The sequence below is a fragment of the Otolemur garnettii genome, unplaced genomic scaffold (assembly GCF_000181295.1).
Source record: "Otolemur garnettii isolate 467f Iridium unplaced genomic scaffold, OtoGar3 scaffold00128, whole genome shotgun sequence".
In the NCBI taxonomy this organism is placed as follows: Eukaryota; Metazoa; Chordata; class Mammalia; order Primates; family Galagidae; genus Otolemur; species Otolemur garnettii.
This window is the reverse complement of record NW_003852523.1, coordinates 3,619,990-3,641,647: the sequence shown is the minus strand read 5'-3', so window position 1 is coordinate 3,641,647 and position 21,658 is coordinate 3,619,990. Positions and strand designations below refer to the sequence as shown.

General features: G+C 53.3%; 1 protein-coding gene across 1 annotated transcript; it reads right to left on the bottom strand.

Moving 5' to 3' along the window:
- Window positions 1–561: 561 nt before the first annotated feature.
- Window positions 562–19,747, bottom strand: PWP2 (PWP2, small subunit processome component). The gene is made up of 21 exons (XM_003798083.3): window positions 19,655–19,747; window positions 18,059–18,171; window positions 15,396–15,490; window positions 15,020–15,119; window positions 14,523–14,666; window positions 13,441–13,576; window positions 12,924–13,150; window positions 11,402–11,545; window positions 10,963–11,033; window positions 10,189–10,325; window positions 9,626–9,774; window positions 9,353–9,500; window positions 8,996–9,146; window positions 7,770–7,950; window positions 6,031–6,178; window positions 5,095–5,203; window positions 4,089–4,154; window positions 3,042–3,260; window positions 2,758–2,908; window positions 2,526–2,600; window positions 562–1,086 (listed from the first exon to the last, which is right to left on the bottom strand). The coding sequence occupies exons 1-21, from the start codon at window positions 19,670–19,672 to the stop codon at window positions 933–935; spliced, it is 2,736 nt and encodes a 911-aa protein (XP_003798131.1). The 5' UTR covers window positions 19,673–19,747; the 3' UTR covers window positions 562–932.
- Between the last annotated feature and the right edge of the window lie 1,911 nt (window positions 19,748–21,658).

Sequence of the window (21,658 nt, the reverse complement as noted above, 5' to 3'; positions counted from 1 at the left end):
ACCATGCTTGAGCAGAGTGCTCCTGGGTTACAGGGCCTGAGTTTCACACCACGGGGCTGCCAGCACACCAATCCACTGCCCCAGTAAGCAAGAGACAGTTGGTAAGGCGCAGGGTGTGTGGGTCACCAGGCTGGCCGACAGATGACACTTGTGCATGGTGTCAGTGAAGCACTGCACTGGGTCTCCCCTGTCCTGACTCTAGAGCTGCTGCCAAGGAGCTGTGGGGATCAGGCACCCTTCCCAAGGACACTGCAGGGCACAGGGGCCATCCAGTCTTCTGGTGGCCCCTGCTGAGCAGCCTACCAGGAGGGAGACAGCCCCAGCAGCCCCACCAGAAGTGAGACAGTGGAGTAAGTGGTACCTGCACTCCACCCTGACAACATACAGGTTATGATGGCAGGGAGCCAGCTGGACCCCAGGACAACCCTGCCCTGCTCACCTGGCTCCCAGATGAAAGCACTGGGAGGAGAAAGGTCCTGATGACATCAGGACACACAGTGGTTTTGATTCAGAGTTTAGATTTCACCCTAACATTTTAGAAAACCATGTCTTTCTTATCCCTAAGTTCTTCATCAAAACATTTTATTAAAAATATAAATAACTCCCATCACAAAGTATATGTGAACCCATTTACCACTCTGAGAGCTGTTTTTAACAGCAGATGTTTCGTCATTTGTTACTATTCATATTGCCCAGGGCTCCTGGGCCCCATGTGCCAGCCCCGGTCATCAGCTGTTAACCATCAAACAGGTTCCTGACAGGCCACTTGGTTAGTTCTTATAAAAAAAAGTCACTGGTGACAGTATTTCCGCTGTTTCCTGGATCCCTTCCCATTTCCTGGCCCAGGGGGCACAATGGTTCCATCTGTTCAGTGGGTCTTAACCCAAATACCCAGATGATGCAACGCAGCTCTGTCCCAGCTTCACTTCGCCTTAGTCCCTGCCCCCTGCTCCAAGCAGATAAAGACTGTCATCCTCAGAGGCTTCTGCTTCCTCCTCACTTGCCAGCGGTTCCAAGGAGCGTTTCATGCCTCGTTGTTTGGAAACTGCCAGAGCGTACTGAAGGTTATAGCGGTTCCAGTCACAGCTGTTAACATGGGGATCAGGTCAGCACAAGCAACAGCTGTTTTCTAGTCCAAGAACCCCAGCCCAACTTGCACCCAGTCACCTTCTCTGTAACCCCAAGAGTCCAGTGTGGACTGCACTTGCCCCTACCACCCTGGCTACTCTTGGCCCTCCTGGCATGGGAGCAGCCCTGGCCTTCAAAGACCCAGTTGTAAACCCCCCTTCTGGCCCATCCTCCAACCCAGGCCCCCGCTGGGCCAGCCCAGAGGGCTTTGCAGCAAATTTCACCCAACACTGCAGGGATAGACCCCCGCAGAGCTTTAGGGTTATTCTGGAGGAGGGCGCTCTCAGGATAAGTTAATTCCCCACAATAACAGAATAAAAGTCACATCATTTCATGTAGACAACAATAGTAGAGTTGAAAGGAGAAAGGATCAGAGGGAAGGAGGCAGCACACACACTGTCTGCAGATGACGGGCTGCTTGTGCAAGACACCTCCCCAGTGGTAAAGTCAGCTGCTTCCCTCCGGGAGGCAATACATTTATACTAACCCCCAAAACCATCAAATAGCAAAGAATAACTAACAGGAGTAGACCTCTACAGAGCTCAGCACAGCAGACCACAGGGCAGGACAACCCTTACTATAGCCCCAACCTTCCTACAGCCAGAAAACTTGGGAAGAAAGGCATAAATGAGGAGGATGGGCTCACTTCATTCTCAGGCTTATTATAAAGACAAGGGACCAGTGCAAGGACAGATGGGTGGATCACGACCAGTGCAAGGGCAGATGGTGGACCAAGCAGAGAAGAGACCTATCAGCAGTGAAGATGGGACACCTGGCCAGTGATCAGTGACAGAGGAAGGGAAGACCTCCCTCGAAAGGCCACTATAAGGCCACTATAGTCCAGGCACTGCTGGGACTATAAGGGAGGGAGATTTGCAGAGAACAAAGTGCAGGACCACAAAAGACTGGGTGGGGGGGGTGCTGGGGACTCTTGCAGAGCATCTGCGGTGGGCAGCCACTGTCCTAGACCCTTAGGTATAATCTGTTTTCATTATCACCCCCATTTTCCTACTGGCTCAGAGCCGCAACATCCCCACAAGTCCAGGCTATCTGGCTACCCATGCAAGTGACACGCAAATCTGGGAAAGACTGCCTTTCTGTCCTAAGGATGTGACACATCCCCCTGTGAGGTTGGACGTTTCTAGCCACACCTGAGCTCACCTAACTGCTACAGTCCTCATTCCTCACCCTTAGCACCAGGCCACACTCAAAGCCAGTCAACCTCGAATCCCGCCTGTGGGTGGCCAGCCAGGTCCCATTCACAGCAGGTGAGAGGACAAGCAGCTCCAACACTAGAACCTTTTGTCCTCAAATCAGATGACACGGAGCATTCCCTGGGGGAAACCCATAGAAGACAGTGCAACCCCTGCCCTGCCAACCGAGCCAGCAGCACATACAGTTTGGAGACGTCGTCCAAGTGCCGCTGGATGCTTTTCTGAAGGAACTGAATCACAGGTAGCAACTTCCCAGCTCTGAAAAGGAGACGCCCCTTAGTGTGCAGTAGTCACCAGAATGTGATACTGGCCTCATTTCACATTGTATTTGCATGTGTAGTTTCCCTTTTTATCTACCAAGACCAGCTGGTCAAGTGACAAGAATCACAAGTGAACAGTAGTGAAACTCGCTTACCTGGACTTCAACTTCTGTCCGTGCAACATGAGCAATTTCTGAGTCCATATCAAGTAGAACTCAAGGTGACGAGACACTTCAAAGGAAGAAGCTAAAAATTCAAGCACCTTGTCTACATACAATTCAGGAAGGGAGGAGCTGACAACTTCAACTGTAAGAACGAAAAAAAAATGCTTATTTTATAATAAATGAAAATTAGGAGAAGAACACAGACACCTCCTGCCCTTCTGCATTTGCAAGGAACCCCACAGACCCAAGGTTCCCCCCAGTGCCCTGATGCTCACTCTCCTCCCTGGGCACCGACTCCAGGGCCTCCCGCATCAGCTTGCTCTCATTGAGCCGGAAGGCCATGAGGATGGCCCTGGTGAACTCCTGCTGGCGCAGGGCCTCGCGCACCCGCCCTGGGGTGATGCTGGTGTCCAGCTCAAAGGGGTCAAAGAGCATCTGGGTGTCCAGGGAGTAGATGAGGAGTCCCTCTGTGGTGGTGGCAGCCCAGCAGCGTCCTGGGGAACGGTAAAGTAGTTTCCTAAAAATTGAAGTTCATCCCCCATCCCCACATTTTCTTTTAAAAAAAGGTATTGAATCCATTCCTGTGTTCCAAAATGCAGAAGTACAAAGGAAAGCTGGGACACTGTCCTTTTGCCCCAACCAGCACCCTCTGGAAGGGACCAAGTGGGTGACCCTTGCAGGTACTAGTTTATGCACAGGAGCAAACAAAAACTTTGAGCATTTTCGCTGCCCCTCACATCGGGAGCAGGCAACTTTTCTCTAAAGAGCAAACATTTTGGGGCTGCTATATGCCAGGGATGAGCTATGCCAACAAACAGATGCGGCAGTACCCAAGCAAACTTCAGGGACGAGGACAAGGGGTTGGCAGAATCTAGTCCTTGGGCCATGGTGTGTAGACCCACAGTTCACACGCAGCAGCACACAAGAGCTCTTCTGCACCTTGCTCCTTCCATTCCGCCTACGCTGCTCAAAGTGTCTAACAGAAAACCCACTGCCCTGCTCCTGTGTGGGACCCACATGCACCTGATAGGCCCTGAGTGATGGTGGAGCTACGAGGAGGCCCCCCTGCCCCAGACAGGCTGGCCCAGCACCGCATGAAGGGCGCTCAGCGCTGGGCCGGCCTCGCGCCAAAGGTCAGTGCTATCATAACCATTGTTTTTAGGAAAAAGGGCCACCAAGTGGCAAGCAGGGTTCACAGTGTCCCCTTCTCACCACACAGAACAGCACGGCCCAGAGCCTGCTGGCAGCTCCACAACCAGCCTCTTTCCTGGGAACAGAGGCCCACTGTCCATCAGGACCAATGACCCCAACTCAGTGCTCACCAGTGGGGGAGAAGCGGAGGGAAGTCACCCTGATTTCTGGTTTAAAGTGCCGAGAACTCATGTCACCTGGGGAAAAAAGAATGAATCCATTACCAGCAGTCACTGGGCAGCACATTCAGGCTGCCTCCTGACGAGGCAGGCCACTCTGCAGGTCCTCCTTGCTGGGGCTGGATATGGAGCCTCGTCAAAAGCGGCAGCCTCTAGGTTGGGTGCAGAGGCTCATGCCTGTAATCCCAGCACTCTCAGAGGCTGAGGTAGGAGGATCGCTTGAGATTCCTGAGTTCAAGATCAGCCTGAGCAAGAGCAAAAGTCTCTACTAAAAATAGAAAAACTAGCCGGGCATCGTAGTAGATACATATACTCCCAGCTACTTGGGAGCTGAGGCAAGAGTTTAAGGTTGCTACAAGTGACAAAGTAAGACTCTGTCTCCATAAAAACAAAAAAGAGCAGCAGCCTCTGCTGCTCAGGGCCTGCACAGAGACCACTGGTTAGTGGGGCCTCAGGCTCCGACTTGGGGTGCTGCACCAGCAGACAGGTCCTTGGAGCAGAGGCTGGGAGGCATCCTGCCAGGCCAGCCCAGGGCCAGGACTCCCCACTGGTGGATGTTAGATCAGACTGTATACCAGTACCTGGATGGTCCCTGAGTCTTCCAGAACACTGGGCTTTCTACCCTTTCTCCCCATGGCACATGCACCCTTCAATCTCTGGGCTATAATACCTCAAACAGCAGGTCTCATCCCAGAATGTTCTTTGTACCCATGTGACACAGGAAGGGCCCAGCCAAGAAAAGGGAGGCCACCAGCAGCAACTCATGGGGAAGATTCTCCTGCCAGAGGGTCTGGTGGCATTGGCACCAACCCACTGGGTGTTCTCCAGACCCCCACCCACATGCAGCAAATATCATAACATAGTGATAACTACTGACTTCACAAGCTGCAGCCCCCAAGGACCAAGACCACAGTCACACAGGTAAAGTGGGGGCAGGCTGATGCAGAAGGGGCCTCACCCTTCCTGACGCCTGGCAGTGGTATCATGACTCCATCCTCCTGCCCAGCATCTTCATCAATTAGTGCCAGGTTGCCAAACTCTGTCATTTTTCTTCGGTTCAAAAATTCCTACAATAGCAAAGGACATTAAACCTCTGACAGGTGGCCCTGCCAACCTCTCCTTCCTATCCCTCCCTCACTCTTGCACCACCAACACTGGACCAATCCCCAACCCTATCTGGAATGAGCACGGGACACAGAAACCCTGAGAACATGAGGACAGACCCTGCAGAACCCACAGAAACATCCTCCAGACCTGCTGCAGCCAGGCTGGTGCAGAGGCCATGAAAGCAGAGCTGGGGACAGGATGCTTGCTCCCATCAGGGAAGCCTGTTGGGGACTTGGGGTGGCTGTTCCCTCAGGAAAATGCCAAAGATACTTCCCCTAGAAACATCCAAGGCCAGGGAGACCTTCTGGGCATGCTTAGCACCCTTTGGCCGTGACAGGGCCTGAACAAGTGGACCAAGGAAGCCACACACTTGCTCAGAGCCTTCCCCAGCTCCTGTACCATCACCCCGAGGTGCCATGGGAGCCAGACTGTGAAGCGGGGCCTAGGGTAGGGGTTGCACAGTAGGGACGATAGCCAGCCACGCCCACAAGGGCCCTTGCACCCTCTTAGCTTCCTGGCTTGTACTAGACACTTCCAGGCTCAGGCTCAGAGCAACCTGCCCAGGCAAGATCATCCTCCTGAAAGGCGAGGAAGGTGTCAGTCTCCATGGCCCTATGCAGAGACAGCTGGGGCAGCCCAGGCCTCCTGCTCACTCAGAGAAACAGCCTCACACACTTGCCCAAGAAACTTGCAGTGCTGCCAAGGCCCTGTGAGGCCCGAACACCATGCTGAGAAGCCCAACTTGCACTTGAAGCGACACTCAGCTGGCCCAATACCAGCAGCTCACCTCCATGGCATCCAGAGAGAGGTTGCAAGAGATCTCAAACTTCTTCATGAGAATCTGCTCCCGGACGTGGTAGATGCACACAAACTTGGACATGCCTCCCGCCAGGATGCTCTGGCCGTCCGCAGAGTAGCACAGGGTAGTAAAGGCCCTGAGGTGGAGAAGAGACACCAACTCAGAGTGCCTGCCAGGGCACTTTCAATGAATGGGATTTTGAAAAACAACCTGATGGGCAGTGCCTGTGGCTCAGTGAGTAGGGTGCCAGGCCCCATATACTGAGGGTGGCGGGTTTGAACAACAACAACAAAAAAACAGTTGAGTGTTGTGGCAGGTGCCTGTAGTCCCAGCTACTCGGGAGGCTGAGGCAAGAGAATCAGAGCCCAAGAGCTGGAGGTTGCTGTGAGCTGTGATGCCATAGCACTCTACCGACAGCGATAAAGACTCTGTCTCTAAAAAAGAAAAGAAAGAAAAACAACTTGACAAAATAGGAAAGGCCTCACACAAATATTCTAGAAGGCAAACACCCCCTTCCACCTTTCTCCAAGGCTCACTCACTGCCTAAACTCACATGGGAGACTTAAAACCCAGCACTTTGTATCATGGTGAGGAAAAAAGCCACTCTCAACAGCAGAAGCCTGCAGATGCTTCCGTTCCCAAAAGCACCAACCGGCTCAAATGGTATTTCCTGCTGACATCCCCACAAACCTGGCCAGCCCCGTGCACCCCCCTCAAGAGGCTGTACAAGCAGGCCCTCATCACCTGCTCCTCAGGCCAGGGCCTCGGGATGGCCCATGGGTTCTTAGAAAGGACACCAAAGAATAAGTGACAAAAGAAAAAATGGACAAACAGGACTTCAAGATAGCAACTCATAGCTACCAGAATGAACCTAATTAGAAACTGAAGGTATAAGTGCTGGAGCATGTGGATAAAGTGGAGCCTCACGTACCGCTTACAGCATGTGAGTGGTGCAGCTGCCGCTGCAAACGGCCTCCTAGTTCCTCAGAGTCAAACACAAAACTGCCCAGACCCAGCCTTGGGCTATCTACACCCACTGGACATCTGAGAACAGGTGTTCGTACCAACACTGAGAGTGAGTTCCATGTCTCCCTGTAGAGGAAGACCCTCCTCTGCTGAACAGGCTCTCCGGCTCCAAGCAAGGTCAGGCCCAGGCTCAAAGACACACCCATCCCAAGCAACACCCCCAGGTCCTGCCTCTCCTCCCAAATAGGGCCACTGCCCAGGACACATGCATGGCAGCTCAGCCAGGGCTCAGCACAGTCCGACAACTCCCTGCAGTGAGGGAACGCCTTTTGCCTTTGCTGTCCAACATGGTATTTGCTGGCCATGGGAGGGGACAGGCCACTCAGGAGGTGGCCTGAGGAGCTGAGATTTGACTCATAAGGTCACAGGTTCCAAAGGCTGCTTTTAGCTATAACCCCAAGCTGATGATGTCCCTGCTGTGACTGAGGGTTGGAATTAATTTGACCTTTCAGCTGGAGGAGTTTATGGTCAACAAAGTCAAATGGCCTCCAGTGATGGGAGATCAGGACTACCTGCCTTTACCCACTAGGACTCAGCAGTCTTAGGAACAAAGGACAAGGCCATAGAAGAGGAGCCTGCACATATCTGGCCACCAAGTCGGGTCTCAGATCCGGGAAGGGCCCAGAGCTGCCAAGCCCTGCAGGCTGACAGAAAGGGGCCCTGAGTGTCCATCCCCTGCCAGCCCCAGGGCTGACACTCACTTCCCCTTGGCCAAGTGTTTGGCTGTGACCTTGTCCAGCTCCTTCCTGCCTGTCTTGAGGTCGTGCCTGCCCTCAATGGAGCCCGTCTGCACAGCGTTCTCGGGGTCCCAGAAGGTGATCTGCGAGTTCAGCGTGGCCACAGCCAGCTCCGCACCATCAGGACGAAAGGTCACAGCCAGCGCTAAAGAGAAGCGTAAAATCAGCTGGAAGACAACCCCAGGCTCTGGTAGCCCTCAGCCAGCAAGCCAGGCTATGACCTGCCACCCCTACGAAACCAGACCCCCATCAGGTCTGGGTACACAATGAGCTCCTCTCAGGAGCAGTCTGAGCCAGGTAGGAGCAGCCCAGCACCAACAATAGCCACCTCTGTGGGTGAGGCTGTGCAGGAGGCACTGTGAGGCCCACGTGGGCCTGCAGGACTGGCTCCACTGAGGGAGGCCAGCCCAGCATGCAGGCCAGAGTGACAGGGGCACACCATGGTAAAGGTTATGCTGAGGGAAGATGCAGGGCAGACTACAGAGCCCCTGTAAAGACATAGTATGCTGTGCTGAAAGTCTGAACCAGCCCCGGTGGAGGCAGCGGGAAGCAGGGAATGTCAAAGAACCAGCAGCTCCTAGGCAGGTGGATGTCCTCCACAGCTGATAGGTTAGGCTTCGGGAGCCATAAGGCCGTTCTGCTTCGACACCGCAGTGTGATGGCAACCACGGCCAACATCTCATGGGTGCCCAGACTGCGCCCCAGGAGAACTGTATCACCAGACAGCGCCATGGTTTGGTGATCTCTGGCCCAGGGGCAGTGATGAGGGAAAGCCAGAAGCCCAGCCTCAAGACAGGGGGTATGGGCCAGCCACATCATCTTGTCCTCCTCCTAGCAGCCCAAGAGTGATAAGTAAACTCAAAGGCTCTTCACCAAACAGCAGGCAGCCAGCCAGAGCTGTCCTCTCCCTGCTGGGCCCATTCTCTGGCAGGATGTGAGCCCCACTAAGACTCATGAGGGTCCTTTCCAGGGCTCCCAGCCTTGCAGAAGTGACACCAGGTTGACCCGCCACCAAGTCTGCTCTAGCTCCTGATTACTGCCAGCCTGCAGGGCTGCCACACGCCAGTGGCTCTGGGCTCCATCCACTGGGTTCATATCACACCACAAATGAACGAGGTGGAGGAGGGATACAAGAAACCAGAACCCTGCTCCTGGATCACGGTTTCCATCTGCTGACCCTGGCAGCTCACCGTCTGAGGTCAGGGCCAGCGTCTCCTTGGTCCTCCAGCTGTCAAACATATCCCACAGGCGCACTGTCTTATCCCAGGAGGCACTGGCCAGGATGGACTTCATCGGGTTAAAACACAAACCACTGACAGGCCCCTCATGGCCAGACAAAACCTACAGAGAAGCAGCAGTAGAAGGTCTGAGACAGAGACACAGCCAGCGCAGCCCTCTGGGAAGGACAGTGTCGCTGTCTTGTGAGGGGACTGAGGAGAGGCATCACGGAAGGGGCTCCCTGCTCTGCTCTCAAGAGAGCTGAGAGGGCCCCATCCCCTAGCCTAGTCCTGCCTGAGCACAGCCCCAAGGGATGCGTGGGCTCTTACATCAAGGAGCCTCCCTGTCTGCATGGACCACACGAAGATCTCGAAGGAGTCCTGGGCCCCAGCAGAGACGATCTCCCCACTGGAGTCCACAGCCACGCAGGAGAATTGTGTGGGGCGTGGAGATGTGAACGTGCGGAAGTTCCGGTACCTGCCAGAACAAAGCCAGGTCAACATCCTGGACCAAAGTCTCCCACGCCTCCCAGAGCTAGGCAGCCTGAACCCCCACCCAGCTGCTAGAGGTCTACTCTGGGAGACTAAGAACAAAGATGTCACCTGTGAAGGTCGAAGGCTCGCACAGTCCCATCCATGGATGAAGTCACAACGACATAGCCTGTGGTTGTAAAGGTCACGCCAGTGACCCCACTCGAGTGTTCCGTGAAAGTGACAAAGCAGAAGCCACTGAAGGTGTTCCACACCTTGACCTGCGGCAGGAGCCTGTGAGGGGCGGTCAGGCAAACCTGGCCCTATGCCCACGTCCACCCTGGCCTATTCAGCTTCACTCACAGGTCATAAAGCCTCTTCATGTCACCTCCAGATATAGGAGGACAGACTGAGGGTGGGTGGGCAGTGCCAAAGGGCCTAAGGTCCAAGTGGCCACTGGCACCACAGACCCACTCTCAGCTACACAGGTACAAAGAAGAGACCAAATTGGAGATAGGGCTGAACAGACACCCAAAGCCTCTGATCAAACTCAGGTTTCCAAATGTCTTCTCAGAAGCCCGCACCAGACTGCATGAGCCCCTGAGCTCTAGGCCAGCCCACGCAGCCCAGAACGACCCAGCATGACTGCGTGTTCTTAGCCCCTGTGCCCTGAGGCCAACAGGACAGAAGCCTACCTTGCCATCGTCCCCGCCAGTCACAAGGTACTGCCCGTCGGGGGAATAGGCCAGGGACACCATGCTGTTGAAGTGGCCCTGTTGCTTGAGCACGTAGGACTCGCTCTGCCACTCCCACACCAGCAGCTGGCCCAGGCCTATGGGCACATGGGGGCTGGGGCAGCCATTCATAGCACCCCACCCGGTGGACAAGGGGCCCAGCCCACCTTCCCATTTGTGACAGGCCCGAGGAGAGAGCCACAGGGAGGGGCTGGGAGGAGAACAAGGGCCTAGGGGCAGAGGACAGGCATGCTGGCTGTGAGGGCTCTCTGCCAGCCTGTCCTGGGCCCTGCCCAAAGCCAACAGTGGGACTGCCCGCCACAGCTGAAGCAGTTGCTGTGACCTAGCCCTTCTTAGGGAGGGTCCAAGGGTCGAGAGGCTGCCCAGGCAGGCAGCTGCAGTACAGGCCCAGGTCTGAGGACAGGTATACAGAGACCAAGGCCGAGTGCTCACTCAGGGAACTGACAGAGACTAAAACTCACAGAACAACAGCACTCAAGGCTCACAGCAGCAACTGTCCTGTAAGCCCCCAGCAAGCCTGCCTGGGTCTGCCTGGACTAGGCCCTAAGAAGCTGACACTCTGGGGGCACCAGCTGTCTAGGCTAGCAAGCACCATCTTAGGCTTGGCACCAGTGGGCCTCAGGGTCTGTTCTGGCAGCAGCCCAGGTCATTGCCCCGAGGTGCGGCCTCAGGCAGGCTCTCTCAAGGAGTCCTATCCCGGGCACGATGACAAACCTGAGCAGCCAAAGGCGATCCAGTCCCCAGAGCTGTTGATGGCGACCGAGGAGATCCTCTGATCTGAGATGCTGTGTGACAAGGCCAGCGCGTGAGCAGGAGCAGCTGGCCCCCAGGCCCATGCAAGACAGCCCGCAACAACCCCACCTCTTGGGTATCCCACTAGTATCCTGCACTTAGAAACGTGAAGCTTCAAGATTTCTTAAAGCTAGTATTTTGATTCCCTCTGATTCCAAAGATAAAAGAATGTAAGATAAAAGAACGAACAAATCAAAAGGACATGATCCACCTGAGACCACAGGGCAGCAGCATCGAGTTTCACTCTAATCCACGGTCACACCGCCCAGAACCAGTGTCCCGGTGGCTCAGTCCTCCACCCACCTGCTTCTGGGCTGAGCAAGTGAGTAGAAACCACACCCCACAGCAGAGGCTTACTTACCTCAGGGAATGGATGAGGTTGAACTCAGGGAGCTCGTGAAGATGGAAGATACCAGAAGCAAAACCAGTCACTAAGAGGTGAATCTTCTTGTGATAGGCCGCAGCTGTCAGGTTGTTAAAATCTCCTTCTTTATTAAAGAAGTATCTAAATTAACGGGAAGATGGAAGAGCCATGGAAGGGAGCAGAGCCAGGCTCGTCCACTCTGCTCTTCTCAGTCTAGACACTGGGCACAGGCTGCAGCTCCAGGCCACCAGGCCAAGTACCCAGGCCCCCCAGACAGCACCTGCCGCTGCCCACCTTGCTCCAGGCCTGCACACACGGCTCAGTCTTGAGCGGAGGACCACAAGCATAACTCAGAGGGTCTCCACCCCACCCAAAGACCCTAAGCCAGAGGCTGTCCAGGTATCTGGAAGGAGCAAGGCCTGCAGGGATAGGATGGGGCAGTACCATCAGGAAAGCCCAGGGCCCTGCCAGATCCCACGACTTCCTGCATCCTCCTCTAGTGGATCCTGGGTCCCCATCAGCAGATGGTGGTGACCCTACAGCACTTCCACCTTTAAACTCGCCGAAGTGTCCTCCCCCAGCCTCCTGCTGAGCAAAGTTCTGCCCTGGTCCTTCCTTCCTTCTCACGTCCCAGTCCCTCTTGAACAAGTAACAGGTGACCACTCTCCGCTAACGAAGGTGGTGAGTACTCCCTCTTCCTGGAACCTGTTCAGCTGCCCTTTCAGGGGACCCCTTCGGTTCCTGTTCAAGGCCTGACTCTGAACAGAATGCTATACGTGGGCACTGGCCTCTCAGAACACTACAGGTGGGCACCTGGGCTCTCAGAACACTGCAGCTGGGCACCTGGCCTCTCAGGTGAAGCACTATCCTCCCACTAGGGCCCAACCAACCCTCCTTGCTCCTTGAACTCAGGGAACCGACCACCCTCACACCTGCCTCCCATTATGTCTGCTGGCCCTGGCACACCCCAAATCTAGCCCACTCCGGCTGTCTGGACTCCCTTCCTTCCATCTAGCCCTTCTCCAAGGCTTAGGTCCCCTCCAGAAGCAGGATTCCTAGAGCCCACCCCTCTCCGCCCACACATACCTGGGCGCTCTCCGTCCACTCTCCATGAACGTCCCTCTCTCAATGTCTCCCCCCACTCCTCACACTATCATGGCAGTAGTGCCCACCGTACATCCCCCACAAGGCCAAGGGACTCTCACCCATACCAAACACCACAGGGGCTGGTGGAGAATAAGGTGCTACCCCATCTCTGTCACTAAGTACCCAAATGCCTCCCTGGCTCCTGCGCCACTGGGCAGACAGACCCACAGTGGGTCTCTGGGTTACCAACTAGTGCGATACCCATGCACCAAGCGCTCTCAAACCTGGACCCAGAGATATGGACCCGTTCTCTGAACCTCCTGGTTCTCGACCCTGGAAACCCCACAATTGGGCCCCTCTCCTCTGGGCAGGAGACCCTCATAGGAACAGCACACCAAGCCCCCCACCACTGCCTTCCCAGAGGAGGACCTACTTGGCCAGCCGCGAGTACTTCACTTTTCCTTTCTTCTCCTCCTCTGCTGGCGTGGCTTTCCCCTGGACAGTGGTCTCTCTGTCCCTGTCCTCCTCTTCCTCCTCCTCCTCCTCCTTCCGCTGCAGCAGGTCAGCCTTCCAGCCTGAGGGAGCTTTCAGCTTTAGGTCCTCAGGGGCTGTGTCACACTGCCACACACATAGGACTCCGTCCTGGCTGAGTGAATACAGCTGCAAAGAAAACACAGGTCAGCCTGGCCCCAGCCGGCCACAGTCTGCCACCCCCTAGAGCCCTCTGCAGCTCATCTACCAGGTGCCTATTATCCTAAAAGTCCCTCTGGACTGGGGAGAAGTAATTCTAATGGTCAGCCCCAGCCTCCCCACTCCCAGCAACCTGAGAGTGGCCTCTAGGATGCACAGGGAAGAGGGGTCATACGGTCTCACCCCCAGGCCTCAGAGGACTCCCCTGACTCCTCACATGTGAGGGCCACTGGGCTACAGATCAGGGCATAGGGACATACGTCCAGGCTGCTGGATTCAAAGAAGCAGGCTACGATGGCATCCTTGTGCCCTCCCAGTGCATAGTAGATGAGGTTGTCCCAGCGCTCAGCTCCAAACACCCAGGTGGACATGTCCTTGCTCCCAATCACAAAGCACCTGAAAAGACAGCACCTGCTCAGGGCTTGTCCATGAGAGTGACACAGCCAGCGTCTGCTCTCCAGGGCGAGGCACAGAGATCCTTTTACCCCTGGTTAGGCCTACAGGTGAGTGCTGGGAGGCTGCCAAACAAAGGGATGACCCTAGCCTGCCTCTCATGGTGGGATGTCAGCCGTATCACCCATCATGCCTTCTTCAGCCTCCCAGATGCAGCTTGAGACCTCAGCCACAGCACATTCTATTCATGGTGCCAAGTCAAACAGATGGGACTCAGATGTGCACAGCAGGCTGAAGAATGGCTGACAGAAAACCAGCAACTTTGCAAGTGCCCTAGGGCTGCAGCCCCAAAGATGTAGGCCTGCTAGGAACTGGGCCGCAGAGCTCCAAGAACCCCCCTCCCAAGAAAAATTGTCTTCCACCAAACTTAGTAAGCTGAACACACAGCAAGAGGTGAGTAGCTGGTGAATAAGCAAAGCTTCAGCTTCATTTGTGTTTACAGGCACTTCCCAGCACTCAAGCATCACCGCCTGAACTTAATCTCTCCCCACATCTGTGCAAATTGTCTCCCATGAAACCAGTCTTGGGAGCCCAAAAGTTTGGGGACCACTGCCTTAGGGGACAGGGCCGGCTATGGGACATGCTTTCGTGGGGGACACAATTCTCCACATGCTCACACCTCTCCCGACCGACTACACCAGCCTCACTAGTGATGATTCTCATTTCTCATCCAGGTCTCGGCTTTGTTCTCTGGTTTCCAGTGACAAACATCAGTGCAGTGTAGACCTACCCCAGAACCCACCAACGAGGCCCAAAATGGCCACATACAAACAAGTCTGAGACATTTCTAAAGGAAACTTCAGGACCCAAAGTAGGGAGGACCCATTGTTTTCTTAGGATAGACAAGTGCAAGGCGGCCCTCAGCTCGGCCCAGTGTGCCGCGCCCTACCTGGAGTCATCAGTCCAGTCAATGCATGTGGTCTCATCATATGGCCCGAAGTACGTTTTATCCAGAACGAATGCATTGAATTCTCGCTTCTTCCCAGGGGCATGGTACATCTGAGCAATGTTGCCCTTTGTAACAACAAATTTCCTACCAAAGAAAGCAGACCAGAGTCGATATTCAAGACCAGCAACAGCCCTAGGACCACCACAGAGCCTGAAGATGCCAGCTCAGCCTGGGGCCCCCCGGGCTGCCCTGAGCCCCACCTCTGCTGCAGGACAGAGGCCGAGGAACAGAGAAAGAGAGAGAAGATGGGAGAAATAGATGCCAAGGGTACCCAGGCCACACGGGGCCTTCTGCTCTGGAAAGGAGGCCACCAGTACCAGAGAGGCCAGTCCCTGCTCCCAATATAACCGCCCTGAGTCCCACTGGGAGAAGCTGGGAGGTCAGTCTCAAGGCAGCTGCTCACCAGGCTTCCTCCCACCCAGGCAAACCCCACATACCTGCCATCAGGGGAGAAGGAGACGCTGTGCACAGAGCCCTTGAAGTGGAAGTGGTGTAGCACGGACCTGCATGCCAGGCTGACCAGCACCGCACTGCCCCCTGCAGGAGGCCAGAGGTAACAACCATGCAACCCTGATCACCCAAGCCGCAGCACACCCGCCTCCCCAGCAGGCATCCACTTTAAGCCACCAAGCCTCTAGAATGCCCTGTAACCATACACAGTGCAGGGAAGATGAAACCTCACCGGGCACACCTTTATCCCCACACGGAAGCCAAAGAAGAATAAACATGTTGGCGCTAGACTGCCACTCTGGGGCCCCCAAGCCCATCCTCTGCCCTTCCCCTCAGCCCCCCACCCACACCAGAAGCAAGCACCTTCATCGACGATGATGGCGAGGTGGCCGTCCGGAGACAGCCCCACACACTTGATGTTGTACCGAGTGGCCAAGGGCAGTGTGTCCGATTTGTTGCTAAGAAAAATAAAAAACCATAGTACACAGGAGGTCCCTGAGCCACAGGACAAAAGGACAGGGCTGGCCTGGGACCAGCAGCCTATCCTTCCCACACAGCACCCTCTAGTCCCACTGGACCCCATGAGCCAGGGCTCATCTCTTAATGCTAACTCCCCAAAAGAAAAGGAAAGGACATCATCCCTCAGAGAAATCTGACAAAATGTATCAACAGCCTTAAAAATGGGCTTTGTATTCATATGTTTTGCTTCCAAGACTTTATCCCAAGAATAATGTCAAAAAAACAGAGACAACATCCAACAATAGAGACTGTTTTTGCACAAGGACAGCACATCCCTGTAAAGCTGTTTCGGAACAAATAGAGGCTGGACAAGGTGCTCATGCCTGTAATCCCAGCACTATGGGAGGCTGAGCCGGGAGGATCACTTAAGGTCAGGAGTTTGAGACCAGCCTGGGCAAAATAGTCAGACCCCTGTATCTACAAAAAATGAAAAAAAATAAGCCAGGCATGGTGGCAAGTGCCTTAAGTCTTAGTCACTTGAGAGGCTGAGGCAGGAGAATCTCCTGAGCCCAGAAGTTTGAGGCTGCAGTGAGCTGTGATGAGACCGTGGCACTCTATCAGAAAAAAAAAAAAACCCTCAAGAACCTACTGCTTCTGGCTTCAGACTTTTATTCTGCAGCTTCCTCACCTCTGTTGAGCCTTTGTAGAATTAAAGAGAGTCAGGGCCTTCCTCTGAATTAGCCTTTAGCTTAAAGGAACACTGTGAGTTGCCTCCTTAGCACAGTAGGCAGAGTGTCAGTCTCATAAAGGAACACTGTGGCTGGGTCGATCCTCTGTCCAGACCACTAAAACTCTGCCCACCAGTAATAAGTTTATTTCATTTCCTTATCACTCATGTTTCACTGGAGCACTTGTGATTTCCTTTGCTGTCACATTCAGTAACAATCTGGCTGAATGTTCAGTGCAGGAAACCAGCTTTCAGTCCACCTCAGCGTCCCAAGGGCCTTCCTCACTAAGCGTGATCATTTCTAGCTTTGAATTTAAAGCTGACTCTTCCTTTCACTTGAACATCTGAAGCTCATTATAGGGTTATTAATTGGCCTAATTTAAATATCACTGTCTAAGAGGGCAGGGAGGCCCAGGAGAGGGAGAGAGAGATGAAGGAATGGCCAGTTTGTAGAAACAGAACACACGTGATTAAGTTTGCCATCTTATGTGAGTGTGGTCTGTGGTGCCTCAGAATGATTATAATGGTAACACCAAAACTCCCTGATCAAAAATTACCATAAGTGATAGTGTTAAAAAAAAAAAAAAAGTCTGTAGCAGGGTAATGTGGTAGGCACCAGTAATCCCAGTTATTCAGAAAGCTGAGGCAAGAGGACCACTTGAGTCCAGGAGTTTGGGGTTGCTGTGAGCTGTGACACTAGAGAGTGACACTCTGTCTCCATTTAAAAAAAAAAAAGTCTGAAATATTACAAGAATTACCAAAACGGGACAAAGTGAGCACATGCTGTTGAAAAGTGGATAGACTTGTTTGACACAAACCTTCAACACATAATACACAGTATCTGTGAAACACAATAAAACAGGGTGCAATAAAACCTCTAAATGTATAGAATTAGGTCCTAATTTCACTAATACAGTAAAACTTCTGACACTGACCCAAGGGACTATAACAAACTGGTCAACACACGGAGGTGGTCACCATGAGGAACTTCCCCTGAGTACATGTAGTGCATGTTCTGTCTACGAAAACAGGCCAACTTAAGGAGGTGGTCAGTATAGACAAGTGGCCAACTGCATTTTATTTTCCAAGTTTTCTTCAGTGGACTTGTGGTTGTTACTCTGAAGAGCTGTTAAACAGTCTTTAAACAAAGTGATAACAGTGACTCCACAGCAGCCAACCTCATAGGGAAGCTGCAGAGCAGCTGCTGCTACTGTCTCGCCTTCCAGACAGGGAAACCGGGGGCCAGGGCCACCGGGGGTGGGGGGAGCTACGAAGCAAGGCCAGGCAGCAACACAGGGACCTCACCCACCCTACAAGAAGGAGGGGTCAGCCCATGGCCTTCCCAACAAGTCTGGGAAGGAGTCCTTACCCTTGAGAAGACAAGAAGGGAACTATGTGCTTCATTGTAAAAGTGCTAAACCTGAGCAGCCAGAATTGATTTCCAGCTGCAAAACTAGAAGCTTTGGGCCTGCCGGTGTCTAGGGCAGCTTCCAGCACACCTGGCCTCGGCCCTCAGAGGCCTTCCCCAGTGGGGGAAGTGCCAACTCTGGGCCCTCTGTTCATTGTCCCATTTCCACACAGGAGAGATGGGTCCCTCTTTAAGTAAAAGCCAACTGCCACAGGATTTTTACCTTTAAGGATAACACCAATGAGCTAGATGCACGGGCTGTTGCCGAGGCCCTAGGATGAAGAACTGGGCACAAGCCGCCAGTTCCACACTGACCTGCAGCCCTCTCAGGGTGCCTTAATTACTAGGTGAGAAAGACCCTGTCAGCTTTCACGTGGTACTTCAAAACATCCGTAGTGATTACCACTATTACTATCACTTTAGCATACTTACTTTTTTAGATCAAATATAGTGACTCTATTGCCCACAGGACTGATAACTGAATTTCCATCATATGTAAAATTCAAGTTTCCACGCCGATAAACTGTACCCAGCAAATTTGAAAACTGAAAAGAAAACAAAGCTACCTTAAAACAGAGTCTCAAGGCCAGCCTGTAATCTTAGCACTCTGGGAGGCCGAGGTGGGTGGAGCCCTGAGCTCAGGAGTTTGAGACCAGCCTGAGTCAGAGCAAGACCTCCTCTCCAAAACTAGCCTGGGCATTGTGGTAGGTGCCTATAGTCCCAGCTGCTTGGAAGGCTGAGGCAATAGAATCACTTGAGCCCAAGATTTTGAGGTTGCTGTGAGCTGTGATGTCACAGCACTCTACTGAGGGTGACAAAGTGAGATTCTCTCTAAAAAACACACACACACAGAGTCTCAACTCTCAGAAAAGGGTTAAATGAGGCATACTGGCAAAAAGCACCCACTTGGGAGTCCCCCTTCATCACTGGAACCCCTCCAGCCATCCTAGGACATTTCCTAGGCCAGAGAGGAAGAAATGAGCTCAATCCTCAGGGGACTCACAGAGCCTGGGGAACCTCAAGCTCCGACAAGGTGAGGAAGAGGCACCTGTGAGCACCGGGGAAGCCTCGGGAGACAGGAGGCCCTTGTCAGGTGAAGTTGGGACAGAACTCCTCAGGGAGGAGCTGAGAAGGAATTTAAGCAAAGGCCCAAAGAGATCTTAATCACTGCGGAGTGGATGAGGTACAAGCCCTGAGGGACTGGATCCGGTTTCTGGTTTGGTGTTGGGCCCATGACAGTGCCTTCACCAGGATGGGGGACACAGGAGAAGAGCACTTTATGGGACCAGTACGGCATTCAGTTCTGGCCAAGACAGGTCTAATGCCTAGATGGACCCCACAGCAGAGCTGATGATGCATTCCTAGAAGCTGAGACCCCTACAGAGGGAAGAACTGCCTGCAAGGGCGATGGGACATGCAAGTCTTGTGCAAAGCACCAGCCTTTCCAGGACAAGCCACGCTGTGCTTCTGAGATTCCCAGGTCCGCCCTAGCACTCCCTCCACCTCGTTAGTCTCACCGGTCCCCTCCTCACTACACATCTGGGACCACAGTCCCAGCCAGTTCTCAAGCCCTCATCACTTACCCACGAAGGTCGCCTTGCCGGCCTCGGGAGCTAAGGGGTCACACCGAAGATTCCCGCTGCTACGCTGCTCTGAACTCGCTGGGGCTGAGGCCCGAGGGCTAGCTCCTTCCCCTGCTCTCCTCTGCCCATCCTACCCAAGGCCAGGCCTGAGCCCGCGTCCTCATCCCTCCCGAAAACCACGCCGACCCCTCCCAGCAGGCTGGACCACCTCAGGTTAGAGACACTGCCCTTGCCAGGTATCTCGGCCCTCTGAGGAACCCTCGGGGTCCTGACCCGGCCCCCGGAACCTCCCCCAGCCCAGCCCGCCGGTGCCCAGCGTCCCGCACGCGCCCAAGTCCCCGGGGAGTGGACCATGGCGACCGCCGCTTGTACGGCTAGTATGCCCCAGCCAGCACTGCTAAACCAGGAGCCCGCGCCTACCATACCACCCCACTACCGCGCTCACCCGGTACGAGAACTTCATCGCAGCTGTTGCACGTGAGCGGCAGACAGAAGAACCTCCGGAGCGCGCTGCGCACCGGCACCCGCAGCCCGCACTTCCGGGGCAGGCCGAACAATGGCACCCAAGGAGCACACTTCCGGGACGAGATTGCGCCGTCTGCGCCCCCTACAGCCCCGACCAGCGGCACTGCACTCACCGGGCTGCGAGGTTGCAGTCTGAACACAAAGGCCCACCCCACCCAATCACGCCCCGAGGCGGAGCCTGAGCACTAAGGCCCGCCCCGCCCCTGGAGACCGCGCACGCGCGCCAGGCCTCGGTGGAGTGGTGAGGCTGGTTCGGCTAGTCACTGGCTGGATTGGCGGGGCGCCGAGAAGGCTGGAGGGTCCGGATGCTCGGACGGTCTTCCCCTAGACCGCCCTGATGTCTACTTATTTAATAGTTCTTGAAGACATCGAAAGGGGGCCGAAACAAACAGAGTCTGAAGGAAACTGAAAACTGGACTTTCGTGGAGATCTGTGGGCCGGGTCACCAAAGCCCAGGGCCGGCTCGCTGCCCAGTTGTCAAACCTTGTCACCGCTGAGCTGGCAAATAGAACGTCCCAAGGCCTGAAAGTCCTGAAAACGCAAATGCTTACTTCTTGTGAGCTACTGGGTAAGGAATCATGAAAAAAAATCCCTCCTGCTCCCCCAAAAGTAAGTAATCTCTGCCTCACGAGCGAGGATTAGGCATCTTTTAATGTTACACACTGAGTTTTCACACCGGGCCACAGCAAAAGAATCAAGTTCAAAACAGTTTTTTCTTAAAATGTGTATTTTCAGCATTATAATGCTTACATTTACAGTCTTAATACAGTGGTTTTAGTTTAACAGTATATTACAGAATAATGTGCAAAGACTTCTGATATTAAACATGAAAACGGAATACCTGCAGCATCAAAGTCACCAACTTGTCACCTTTTCCAGTTACAGAATCCCAACAAAATGTATGAGTGATGTTTTTGGGTCTTACAGCCTGACATGTAAGCTGAATAAATTAAGAGAAAGGGGCACGACCATGAAGAATAAAATTTAAAATCATGTAGGATTTACTTTTAAGATTACAGGTAAAAGTAAACGTAGATCAACCCAGTTCTTTTATAAAGTGGCATAATTTTTCATTTTATGTACAAACATGGAGTGTTTAACTTGATATTAATTAATTAATTTTGAGACAGAGTCTCTGTCACCCTGGGTAGAGAGAGTGCTATGGCGTCACAGTTCATAGCAACCTCAAACTCTTGGGTTCAAGCGATCCTCTTGCCTCAGCCTCCCCAGTAGTGGGACTACAGGCCCCCACCTGAGGCCCAGCTAGTTTTTCTATTTTTAGAGATGGGTCTCACTTTTGCTTAGTCTAGTCTCCTGAGCTCAGGTGATTCACCTGTCTCAGCCTTCCAGAATGCTAGGATTACAGGCATGAACTGCCTTACCTGGCCTTAACTTCATCTTTAAACATTACAGAAAAACTGAATAGAAGCCTTGTGTATATTTTGTCTACTAACTTTATGGGATATCTGTCCTCACTGAGGCTTACTATAAATACAGGAATCAGACCTTCCCTAGGCTGCGCTGACAATGAAACTATAGGTACAAGTCATTTTCAAATTAAATACAACAGTGTCCACATTTAAATCAGGAGAGTTACAATTTTTCCAATCATAGGGGACCCCATGAAATTCACAAAAATTATAACTTCTTTTCCGTTGGCTAGTATTTACATGTTCCACAGATGCTGTATAGCAGCCACATACTCTTTGCTCTTTAGGTACACGCACGCTGCATATCTGGCTGCACAAGTATTTTAACAGCTGCCATTTCTTGCTCAACAAAACCACCTTGCCTTGAACATATAAACCTTAGTTTGTTTAAAATGGTTGTTAGGGGCAGTGCCTGTGGCTCAAAGGAGCTGGCAGGTTCAAACCCAGCCTTGGCCAAAAACTACAAAAAAAAAAAAGCTTTAAACAATACAAGT